The 13,037-nt window shown below is 38.2% G+C and overlaps 1 protein-coding gene across 2 annotated transcripts in view; it reads right to left on the reverse strand.

Annotated features, from left to right (window-relative positions):
* ptpn4a (protein tyrosine phosphatase non-receptor type 4a) overlaps positions 1-13,037 on the reverse strand; it is an 80,480-nt gene that overhangs the window by 4,244 nt on the left and 63,199 nt on the right. For both annotated transcript variants that reach the window (XM_028023052.1, XM_028023053.1), the window contains exons 15-26: positions 12,023-12,184; positions 7,232-7,391; positions 5,643-5,726; positions 5,480-5,536; positions 5,238-5,394; positions 4,253-4,419; positions 4,069-4,159; positions 3,330-3,391; positions 3,080-3,226; positions 2,372-2,500; positions 1,750-1,898; positions 497-632 (exon numbers count right to left, since the gene is read on the reverse strand). In XM_028023052.1, the coding sequence (XP_027878853.1) occupies positions 497-632; positions 1,750-1,898; positions 2,372-2,500; positions 3,080-3,226; positions 3,330-3,391; positions 4,069-4,159; positions 4,253-4,419; positions 5,238-5,394; positions 5,480-5,536; positions 5,643-5,726; positions 7,232-7,391; positions 12,023-12,184 (1,501 nt within the window). The remainder of the gene's footprint in view (positions 1-496; positions 633-1,749; positions 1,899-2,371; positions 2,501-3,079; positions 3,227-3,329; positions 3,392-4,068; positions 4,160-4,252; positions 4,420-5,237; positions 5,395-5,479; positions 5,537-5,642; positions 5,727-7,231; positions 7,392-12,022; positions 12,185-13,037) is intronic.

Consider the following 13,037-nt stretch of genomic DNA (forward strand, 5'->3'; position numbering starts at 1 on the left):
GATCCAAGTAAAGGGAGGAATGTTACAAAGAAGGAAGGAAGGATGCAAAGAAGTTAAGATATAAAGAAGAGAAACAAGGAAGGACATAAGGAAGGGTATAAGAAAGGTAAAAAGGAAGAACATGAGGATGGAAAAGAGGTACAACAAAGGAAAAGTAACAAAAGACCCACGGAAGAAAAAAAGACAAGGACACAAAAAGAAGAAGACAATAAAAGAAGAGAGAGGTAGGACCCAAGGAAAGGGAGGAAGGTCACAAAGAAGAAAAGATGTGAAGGAAAGACAAGGAAAAAAATAAGGAAGGGCATAAAATAGTTAAAAAGGAAGAACACAAGGATGAAAGAGGAGTATAACATAAGGAAGGAATAAAGAAGGAAATGAAGAAATAAATGAAGGAACAAAGGACACAAGGGAGGAAAGAAGGGAAAGAACAAAGGAAACACAGAAGGATGCACTCAGGAGGAAGCAGCTGCATGATCACAATGGCCAGTCTACTTACTGGTGTTTGTATCATCATGGCCCTCTGATCTCTCATTGTTCTGACAATATCCAGAGGATACACAGGCTGGCCGCACTCCATCAGACACAATGCCGTCTCCATGGTGATCAGAACCCCTGTTCGACCAATCCCGGCGCTGGAAAAAAACAAGATAAAACAGAAATATCAGGTTATGATCTTTTTATTAAAATGACGTTATAATGTTCATTTTGACAAAACTGTGCTTTGAGTGAAAGTCAAATCAACTTTTTTGTGATAAAAAAAGTCTTGATTTCACACCAACTAACAAACCCTCAACGTTTTTTTTAACAGTATTTTTTTAGTACAGAATGTTTATCCGCTGAGATCATGAGGCTGTGTGAGCTTTCAGTTCATGCACCTGGGACTGTGGAATCAAAGGGGTGTGGCTTATAACTTGCTGCCTTAATCTGTTGCGGATTTCCCACTGTGCCTGACATCTGGTGTAAAGTCTTGAAGCTGTTTGGTTTTTTGTTGACATGGCTTATCTTGTTCCAACATCATCACTCTGTTAACTTAAACATTTTAGAGAAAATTGTTCCAAAACGTCTTGTGGTTCATTTAAAAGCAATGTTGCAGTCCTGGCATTTTACCAACATGTTATAAGAACCCTTCCAAAATGCCATAATTGGTCAACATTGTTTTCTTAAACTAATATTTAATATGCTCTTCTAGAACAATTACCGCTTGATGGTATATACTGCCATTCCTTGCCATATTTTTTTAGGATTGCACATTCTCCTTTATAATGAATTAGCAGGTATATCTCTGGAATGATAGAATGATTGGCAGCTATCCTAAATGTTTTCCACCTATTTATAACTTTGTCTTTGCAGAACAGTGAATTTTTGATTGTTTGTAATGAATTTTATAACCCTTCCCTGATTGATGGGCACCAACAGTTGCATATTTTTCCATGCCAAGATATGGAAAGATATGGAAAGATATCCAACCCACACCTGTGCTCCAGACCAGCAAACTACTAATATGTCATAGTTGATAGAAATCCAACAAGGACATTGAATGCATTTCAAGTATTGTACCTTAATTGAAGTTTCTTTTACCAATAAATGCCAAATTATGCCGTGTTCCATAAAATTCTAATTTTAAATAGGGGCAGGGCTTTCTTTTTCACATCACTAGGAAAAGAAAATTAATTATGTGATTGAAGATGAAGGATATCTAAGCACAATACATGACTGACTTCCTACTGTCATTATTCAGAGATTGTCTACCTGCAGTGCACCACCATGGGCTGGTCCTGTCCGGCCCGTTTGCTTCGTACCAGAGCCACAAAGTCCAGGAAATCGGTAGAGTCATCAGGAACGCCGTGGTCCGGCCAAGCCAGGTACTGGAGCTGAGTGAGCTCTCTCTGCTGCTCACTCTGGAAAAAAAAAAGCACCACATAAAATTACTAGAGAAATGAAAAATACTATGTTTTTCAGGATATGTTCTATTGAGATGTGAGTAGATACAGGAGATACAGTCTAAAGTTCAGAATTGCAACATCAAAAGCACGGAACCATTAAAACGCCCATGTGTGGTAACAAAGCCAACTTTTCATTTACATATTCCCAATTTTGTAAACAAAAAATTATTCATCCCACTCCTCGTTCCTCCAGTTAGTTCATCTTTTCTCTCTCTCTCTTCCTGCAGCGTGACCGACTGTGGTGGTTGCGTTGTCATGGCAACCAGTTCCCACAGCATGAGACTGGCGCTCGGCAGTGGGATCCAGAAAAAGAACAGCCCACACTGGTCACTATGGCAACACACCTCTTCGGGGTTCTCAGCAGGCTGAATGCACCTCAGTTTTAAGTCTGTTTGGTTCAATAAGTGTGTGTGTGTGTGTTGTGTTACCTGTATGTGAGTGAGAGTCATCTCCCGCACCAGGAAGGCGGAGTTGCCCTCTTCGTTGTGGCACGTGACTTTAAAGTCTCCGTAGGTGGCGCTGCTGTCTGGGTTGGGCCAGTACTGGTGACACTTCACCTGTAAACACAGACGGAATGTTCCAGTCAGATTTGTGCGCCGAACAGATCACAGATCTGCGTTTATTCTGAGAGCCTGCAGGTGTCAACACTGCTTCTGGAGCGTTCGTTGTTGTTACATAACGCCGGTTTCACTCTTTCATGAGTTTGTTCCATGGAAACTGAATGAATGAAGAGATGCAGCAAAGATAAAACTGCAATCTCCAACTAAATATTTTGGAAAAGGGAGAAAATAAATGAGGCAGCCAATTCATACGAGACAGGCATGAGAAGTTTAGACTTTTAGAAATGGACAATTAAATCCACTGAGCACAAAGAACGGATGGATGGACAATAGAAAAAGGGATGAAGGTAATAGAAAATGAATGGATGAATGGATGGATGGATGATTGAAAAATGAAGAAATGGATGAATGGATGGACAGACAGATGGATGGATGGATTCCATCTGGAAACATTTATATTTTTTATACTCTAAACTCTCTGGTATTAACTCAATTCACACAGAAACAAAACCTGAAAGCTGAAATCAAACCTCCAGTACAAGCGTAATGGTATTTTGGTATGTAGGTGTCACATACCCTGCCCCTCTCCACCTGAGTGGTCAGCATGACCACCATCGACGAGCTCTGCTCCCAGGTCATCCGCCAGAAGTCAGGGCAGGTGTTGGGCAGTGGGCCCTGGCACGCTATGTAGCGGTTTATCAGGCTGGACGCAGGAATCTCCATCTGCACAAAGGAAAACATCATGCAGCAGAAAATGTCAGAAAGAATGTTAACTTGTTGCTTTATCACAGGTGAGCTACAATAAAAACATATGAAAGATACTTACATTGACGTAGTTTGCATTGATGTAGTCGTCTGTGCTTTTCAGTACGACCCGTGTGGCATCATCTGTTAGAGAACAAAAGGAGTGAGGCTACACAGTTAGTAGGGCTGAAATTATTAATCATGATTACTCAATTATTGAAATAATGCTCAACTAATTTAGTAATCCATCAATAATTAACTGGAGGATACAAACAAAAAAAACAACAATTTTTTTGAAAGAACAATGAACTCAGAGCAGGAATAAAGGCAAAACTGCACAACAATATATACATTTTACATTTGTGTGTGTTGTATTTGTTACTGCCTTTAGCCCTTGAAAAGTGGATTTTAATCTCAATGGATTTTTATTCTGGTACACCAGATTATTCCTATACTGTACTGATGCCAAGTTGAGCAGAAAGCTTTTCATGTGTTGATGTTAGAAGTATTTTCTTGGCTGATGAAAAATCCTTTGCTGCAAATGTTCAAGCATTCACTAAAGTAATGCTGTTATTGGACTTTGGGCAATAAAATATTTATTTTCTTATTTTAAAAAAGGAATGAAATGATTTATTATTCATTCAAATTCTTTTATTTTATTTTTAATATTGTGTAAAAAAGGTTTTTGTGGTGAAATGAAAAATCTGCAGAATGTGGATTTTTTTATCCCATTAATTTGATTAGTTGCAGCTAGGAAATTTAAGATGAAAACAAGCAGAAAAAGGAGCGAGTGTGAGGGGAGGAAGTAAACAGACACGTACATGGGGAGATGTCTCTGTAGCGATTTTTGGAAACGTTCTGAGGTAATTTGGCACACAGCATGGTCATCCCCGGCCTCTTCCTGTACTGTTGCTGTGGGATCAAAGATGGAGATTATCAGCAGGATAAGCCTTTCCCTCTCCGATGCATGCGGCCAGTCTGATTGTGTGAACCTGCTCTCCTTACATCAAACTGAGCCAGAATGCCTCCACTACTCAGGCCTTCCTTCAGAGCCATCATGGAGTCCCTCAAGGCATGTTGGTCGAGCTGGGTGGGATCCTGCAGGGACTTCTCTGGGATGTATTGAAATTCCGGCTCCGAGTCGACCTTCTCTTCCACTACGTCGTAGATGGCTGGAAGACAGGGAAACAAGTCACACAACTTTTTCTGGAGCTCAAAATGAGAAAGAGAAAAGCATTTTGTCCTACAATTTGTCTATAGTCAAAAGTTTATATTTGTTGTATTAACAAAGTACCAGATTTCTGTATCAGGCTATAATGAAAGTTTCCAAAAGATACTGTTTGAAAAAAATCCATACATTTTAGGTTTCAAGTTGAGATGTCAGAGGAACCTCACTTGCACACACCATTTTAAATCCTTTCAGCTCAATTTTATGATTCATCAAAACAGATCGACTAATACCTGGGCTTTGTGATGGCCACTGCAAAACATAGACTTTGTTGTCTTTAAGTATGCTAACAATATAGCTGATTTCTTAAAATGTTGCTTCAATTTTTCCCCTTACTGTGTTTTTTCTCTTGATGCCATCTATTTTGTGCAGCAAAACACCCTGCACAACATGATCCTGCCACCACCGTGCTTCGTATTTGTAAAGGTGCAGTCTCATGGATAAATTGTTCAATTTTTGTCTTATCTCAGTCATATATTTGCAGTTGTGGCAACACACAACCGTAGATATAATAGAAATTATGCAGTCATCATGGTGTGACGTAGTCTTTCAACATCCGTAGCTTAGCCCCAAACAGTCAAGTATGGCTGATCTTTCTGATGCTACCATCTCTTTTATCAACTACTTTAAGCATACAGAAAAATAGGATTTGTGCTTTTTTATTAAAAGCAGAACTACAGCATAAAACCGTTAACTTTTCTGTATTTTTTTTTTCAGTATTTGAATTCAAAAGCGTTGTTTTTACTGTAAAAAATAATTTACCATTTGGTCTGACTAGTAGGATGAGTTCTCCAGAGTGGCTTTCACAGCTGGCCTTGATGAACATCACCACCTGGTCATGGGTGTGGTCAGAGATGTCCCGCCCATTTATTAGAACCACCTGGTCCCCTTCGTTAAGGCGAGGCACGCAGAGGTCGGCCTGAAAAGGCAGAAACAGGTAAGAAAATGATTTTATTTTTTTGTCCTGAAAGGTTTCTGCTCAGATGTTTCAGTCGTTAACGTACTGAGGTTCCCGGAGCAACTCTAGACACAATGATGGGCATCTTCTGGTCAGCTCCACCCTGGAGATAAACACACATGTTAAAAGTCCAATAATTTGCGCACCGATTTTTTTTTAAAGACTACAGACTAATAAATAATCCGGTAAACAACAAGATTAAAGCCAACCTTGACATTGAAGCCGAAACGTCCGTGTTCATCGGGCCTCATCTTGATCAGGACCAGATTATCATGTGGGACGACTCCGTTCAGCTGAAAGGACCCATTAAAAACACAACAGAGTTAGACTTGTATCCACACAGAGACCTGCATTTGTTATAAATACTGAAGATGTAAGGGAGATCAAAGACATGTATGCATCTAATTCAACCACCAGGGGGCAAAAAGTGACATAAAGCTGCATGGCTGTTTTATAGCAGTAAGCATTTTTTTATTTTAGCATCAACACCTTTTGAAGCATATTCTACAAGGTATTATTGTCAGATCAAAGGTAATTTTAAAGTATAAACAAGCTCTCTTTCTGCCATTGTCTAATACACAAAGCAGAAAATGTGTTGGAAAAAAATACATTTTAGCATTGCACAAAAACAATGAGTATTTCTTGTAATATATTAGTCATATTGTTACGTAACAAGCATATAACAATAACTGCTCTGCTGATAGGGTAAGATTCTATGAATTAGTAAAAAGTTGCTTCATTGTTTATGGTGAAAAACCTTCCAATAAATTAATCTTTTAGACAAACTCAACCTTTAATTTGAGCACATTTTCAAAGATTTCTTGAAAGTCAATGCAACTGACAGTTTTTTTTTTTATTTTACTTTTGTTTTTACGAATTTATCAAAGTGACAGTGATTACTAATGAATAATCTATAACATTCTTGGTTTTTGATTTATGAATATGACATTTCTCTGAGCAACTCTTCAAAAAACAAAGAAAGGAAAATAAAAAAGTCAGATCTGTACTGATTTATTTTAAGTCATAAAAGGCCTTCAAGAAGTAGGTACTTAACTAAAGTTGCCCATATCTACAATCAGAGAAAGTAAAGATAAGAAAAACTGGAACTGTCATAAACCAGGCGAAAACAAGTACTGACATTTATCTTGCCTAAACGGACAGAAAGCAAGGTGTTGTGGGAGGTCAAGCAACAAAACAATCTGTGATACCAGGAAAATAAAAACCTGCCCGGCATGTTCACAAATGTAAACAAGAATGAATTTTCTTCAAGAAAAAAAACAGCTGGTTCTGGTGGGAGACAAATGATGAACAAGTGGGAAAGCACTTCTTCTCCACTTTGAACTACAATGTAGGATCTGTGATGCTGTGGGCCTGTTTTTCTTCTACAGGCCTTTTTAGAGTGCATGCCACCATAAACTCTGATACACCAGGAGATTTTAAATAGAAAAATGCTGTTCTTTGCTACAGAGTTGAAAAAGAATCAACACTAGATCTCTTAGTGGAATAATGGTCCAACACATACCGCCAAAACAATAAATAAATGGTTCGTCAGACAAGAAATCAACCTGGTTTAAGGTAACAAAGGCAAAGATGCTAAATATTGTAGTTTTTTTAAAGCTCAAATTAAAGATTTAATTTTTCAGTCTTTTTATGTCTATATGAGGTTGTGATATTGTTACAGAAGTTACATTTATTTTTAATACTTTTTTCTCATGTGTCAACTAACAACCCCATTATCGATATGCAGATAAACAATGTTCTGCGAGGCATTAAGTGTGCTTCCATCGGGCCCACTGACCGTGGTTTTGTCGGCATTGACGGGAACGTCGTACATCTCATTGAGGTGGTTGTCCAGGAGACTCTGCTGCGAATGGGCCTGGATGATCTGGCTCAGTGTTTTCCTGCTCAGCTGCTTCGGAGGCAGAGCTGGAGGTTGACCATCTACCCCATCGGGAGACCTGAAGAAGAAAAAGACAGAAAATGTTTATATTACAGTAGAAGCAGGGTCCTTCCACAATGGCTCTTAATAACCGGCTAAAAATGAAGAAGAACCAGCTGATGTTTTTAAATTTAGAAATAACAAACACAGGTTTTTAACTGTAATTCAGAAGTCAATATTTGAATTAAATTTCCATAAGGAATTACACTAAAGTTAAACTAGGTTTAATTTTTTTACTTAATTTTCCATCCTACAAAAAAAAAATCCAGCATCTTTTTGCTCGATTTGATGTTTACCTTTATTTCAAATCCTAAAAATTGAAGTAAAAATATCAAGTTTCTTATAGCAGATATTTGTCTAAGATTGTAAGTTGTTTTCAAAAAGTTGTGCAAGATTTGCGGCTCTAAACGAGTTTTATTTGGCTGGCCTGTAAGAAAAAATGGCTCTTTAGGTTGTAAAAGTTGCAGACCCTTGCAATAAAAAAGAAGAAAAACTGAAGCATTTACAAGGCGTATGCTGATGTTTCTTTTGCATGTTATGGTAGAGCCTGTCTTTACTATACAAATTTATTTCCAAACATACTGTAAATTTGTTTAAGAGGAAAGGAAAAAGAAGTATAAATGAGCATGAGGAAAAAATAGACAGAAAAGAGGTAATAACTGTTTGTCCTAGTGCATTAACCTCAATAAAAAGGCAGCAAAGGGAAGGAAAACAAGCACCCCTCACGCTCCATCTCCATCAAGCAGACAGTAAAAGACCGTTAGTGCGCAGGGGGAAACAACATGGTCAGTCAGTTAAAGCTTTCAGCAGCGCTCCTTTGTGGGTTAAAAAGCCCGTCGTTTCACTCTGTGTGCGTTTCTGTGTGAGGGGGAAAAGGCTACGAACCGGCATTCCTTGGGGGAAGGGAGCATCAGTCAAAAAGCATCGCATTTGTTTTGGCTGCTGCAACTGGTGCCACTTTGTGTCTTAAACAGACGCACACAGGCTGACATTTACTATGGGTCAAAACCAGGTCAGGCTGAGACGGTGCACAGCAAGACGGAGCCGAGATGGCACATCCACCTCCTTTACTGTGATCGCACAGACACGAGGCAGACATACGTAATGGATCTGCAAACATCTGCACGCCTTACGTAAAACTGGTCATTTACTTTTCACATTTAATGATTCAGATTCAATCAATTCCCAAAGGGAAATTAAACTCAAATCATCCAAGTTTGCATAATAAATGACACACTGCATTCATTAAAATTTAATTTTCATTATTGGTTTTCTTAATTGTTGACAGTATGGTGTCCATTATGATTTTGTATTTTTGTGTTTTTATGATGTAAAGCACTTCGAAGTGCTTGTTGCTGAAATGTGCTGTACAAATAAACTTGACAGAGTGATTGAATTATCTTCAAAGAATCGATATTGATGATGATGCTGTTAGCAGGAAGGATTTCTAGAAGGGTTTCTGCAGGTTTCAAATTTAACTCAAATTTAAGACTTGCAGCCTTTTTGAGATCTGCGTTACAGTAGAAATGTACAAAGGATGGTAAACTGTAAATAGTTCTGTCACAACAAAATTTAAGACTTGTGATTAAGGCCAAAATATTTTTTTCAATAAGTTTAAGACATTTTACAGCCTTAATTTTAAATAGGCACCCTTGCGTTCTTTAATTCTGCATTGTTTAAATATGTGTTAGTTTTCTAGGTCTTACTGCCTACTTCATGTTGACATACAGGTTCTGTTGTAGATATTTATTGATTCTACAAGTCTGGAATCATCTGTATCATTGTTTAATATTAAAATTTTATCTGAAACATTAAAAAAATGTGAGAATATGCAAAGAAAGAAGAAATCTTATCTGTTTAGAGGATTGTTAAGCAGATTGAGTTAAAACTAATCAGACACCAGATTAAGAAACTGAGCACTAAGCTTTAAAAAAAAACACAATTTCAGCTGTATCAGCAAAATAACTCGAGAAACAATCACACCCAAAGCATGATTCAACTAAAACACAGTATTGTATCTAAATTTCTGCGTTGCTGAGTGAATCGCAGAATGAGTAACTGCTTCTCCTTCAGAGGAAATGTAGACTCTCAGCAGAGAAAATCAGGGAAAAACATTGGGAAGATCAGGATTATAGGCTTGAGTAAAGTGGTGAACCAGGAAATCAGTCAGGATGGCAAATCTGCAGTTGCATTTTTAGTCTTTTCCATCAGGAACATAAATTGTCAGAGAGGAAAAAATGCAGCATTATAATCTGCAGTAATCAGATGGTTATTACGAAGGAAGTGGATTGGGACCAAATCTTTTCCACAGACGCTATAATGGAGCTGGTGAAAGATAGACATTAGAGCCACCGAAGCTTTAAAATATAACTAAACCTTAAACTCCTGGGAGGTTTGCAGAAATATCTGATATTAGAACGAGCCAAAGTGGATATGAACGGATTAAAAAAGCATCATTTGTCACTGTTAGGGTTACCATGCCAACAAGTGAAAACGCCTAACACAGACTGCTTATATGAAGTTCAATCCACTGTAAATTGAACACCAGCAAGATAATAAGGCTATGTGCTAAAGATTATCTTTAATGCAGAAAAATATAGATTACGAGATCATAAAACCTGGGGAGTAGCGCAGTTGGTAGCACTGTTGCCTTGCAGCAAGAAGGTCCTGGGTTTGATTCCCAGCCCGGGGTCTTTCTGCATGGAGTTTGCATGTTCTCCCTGTGCATGCGTGAGTTCTCTCTGGGTACTCCGGCTTCCTCCCACAGTCCAAAAACATGACTGTCAGATAAATTGGTCTTTCTAAATTCTCCCTAGGTATGTGGTGTGTGTGCTCTGTGCTGCCCTGTGACAGACTGGTGACCTGTCCAGGGTGTACCATGCCTCTTGCCCGAAACGTTCGCTGGAGATAGGCACCATCACCCCCCTCCCCCCAACCTCACTAGGGTCAAGGGTGTCCCTAGATGGATGGATTAATGAAAAAACTGGGGAATTTGATAAAAAATGCTGTGTGATGCAATGCCACCCAAGGTTATTTGACCCCTGCTAAAGATGGCCAAATAAGTCTTTAAATAAATATTTTTTAGTGCAATTAACAATTTCACACATTCCTTTCAAAAATATTTAACAAGATTGGAAAATACAGAGAGAGATATCTTTGACAAATGATAACTATTTCTATTTTAAACATCTAGGTCTGAGAACTAACATGACCATGGAAATAGCTTGATTTTGTGTCTAATCACTTCATTGTTACTCTGGTCGTTTAGACAACTTATTTGTAGTTTTCTGGAAGACAGCAACAGTTTGGTTTTTCCAAAAGTGAAGAATCTGACTGATTTTCAAGCACTCACAGCGTACATACGTAAGTATTAATAAATACATTTAGGGTAAATAAAATAAGGTTAAACAATACATATGTACATGTTTTTGCAGCCAAATAGTTTTTTTTAGAGGAAGATAGAAAAAAAAGAAGATGCAAATATGTTTTTTGTTTTGTTTTTTTCACAGCAGAGGAGCTGAGTACTCAGGCTGTTGGGTGCTCATCGATCTGATAGAAGAAACTGTCTCTGTAGCGGCTGGTTTCTGCAAATGACGCTGACCTAATGGTAGACATTTGTGTCCAGCATGTGTGGGATCTGCAGAGATGTCAGTTGCCATGTTCCTGACTCTAGATCTGTACAGGTCCATGATCCCATTCACCATTACAAGTTTTCCAGGACCTTAGGAAGAAAAATAGGACAACACCATCACAGATCCTCCACCCTGCTCAGCAGTGGGCCTGAGTTGCTTCTCCACTTTACTATTGATGCTTTGTTTCGCAACTGATCTCCCTGGAGCATTCGTAGCTAAGAAGCTCAAACTTTGGCAGTTTTTACAACACACCTGTGCTTCAAACAGACCAGAGTTTGCTACCTCAAATTATCTCCTTTAAAAAACTTTATAGGACACTATGATCAACTTGAGATAGGAAAGTATTAAGAAAATTATGTTTCTAGTCAGTTTATTTTATCCTAAATAAAATAGGATAACAGGTAGGAGACCAATAATTGTGGCTCTGGCTTTGGACAATTAGTGACACTTTGTTTCAACTTCACCGCTCTGAAAACTGCTGCAGCTCTTTAATTCTTTACTTTCCCCGTTAGACTTTAAAAACAGCAATTTGGGACCTTAAAGAACTTTACCAGATATTTTATAGTGCGTGAGCAGTTTGAGGATGAACCCAGATCTACTTAAGTCCTGTTGTTCAATCTCCTCCACCCTGCTCTGCTGCTATAAACACATTTTACGGGCTGTTTTTCATCTTTCCAGCGGGGCAAGCTAAGTGACACTGGGAGAGGGTGTGAACTGCTGGGAGAAGCCACAGACACCGAAAGACGTTTAAAGAGACAAAAATAAACCCGTCAGCGCAGCAGAACAGACAGACTAGCGCTGATGAGGAAAATGTAACTGCTAAATTAAAGGCTGGCTGTTCTGAGGAGATGTTTTATTTATGAAGCAGTGAAATTATGATCTAACTAATGCTCTGCCAAGTCAAAGCTGATGTTTTCCCCGAGGAGGAAGACGTTGTTTTGAAAAGAAGAAGAAAGGAAGAAGGAAGGGATGGAAATATTCAAATGAGAATGATGATTAGCAAAAAAGTTCGACTGACGGTGTCGAGTCCAGGCTGATGCTGTTGGCCTGCGTGGACGACGCCGACTTGTGATTGGAGGAGAAGACAGGTAGGCTGGGCGAAGCGTGGATCACATGATCAACCAGGTGGCCAACCGACGACGGGCGTAGCCGTGTGCCGTCTTGGACAAACAGCGAGTTCCTGGCAAAAACAAACATTAGAGGTTTAATTTCTCTGTTGGTGCGTCACAGAACAATCAGAAATGTTTATATTTGCCATTTTTAGATTTATGTTCTATTGGCTTTGAATTTTAAATTTATTGTATTGTGTTTATGGCACTATTGTTGCACTTTATAGTTTACAAGTATACCTGCGTTTCCATTACAAATGTGCACAAAACTTTGTCGATGCTCCATTAATATAAAAAATACACAATTTTGCAATTATGGTGTTTCCATTAAATAAGAAACACAATTAAAATTACACGTGAATAAGTTTATTCACGCAAAATTATTAAAAACCTGCCAGGCCATCATCCTCCTACCACTTCCTATTGTCTTCTTTGTCTCGTCTGCCAGTTTCGATATGTGGTTGTTGATCACATGACTCATGCGTTGTGAAAAAAGTGTTTCAATACACCTCATTTTAGCACAAACCTTTTAAAACTTTTTAATCGAAAAACAAGAGTTTTTCCAAAACTAGTGAGTTTCAACTAAGGAAATGTATTTTTGTAATTAAAATTTGAGCAGGGATATGGTCAATGGAAACGCAGCTTAGAGAAGTAGGTTTTTAAAAACTACTTAACATTTCCACAAATATCTTTATATTCTATCAGGATTTATGTGCTAAACCAGAGATCTGCAACCTTCACAACACAAAGAGCCATTTTTGCCTCAGTCCAGGTAAATAAAACTAGTTCAAAGCCGCAAATGTTACATAACCTTTCATGAAAAAACTAATTAAAATTTTTAATGAACATATACTATTATTATACTAAATATACTATTATTTCTGTGTTTAGGTTTAAAAAAGCATACAGCATTTACAAAAAAGG

Source organism: Xiphophorus couchianus, chromosome 7 (genome assembly GCF_001444195.1).
Source record: "Xiphophorus couchianus chromosome 7, X_couchianus-1.0, whole genome shotgun sequence".
NCBI lineage: Eukaryota > Metazoa > Chordata > Actinopteri > Cyprinodontiformes > Poeciliidae > Xiphophorus > Xiphophorus couchianus.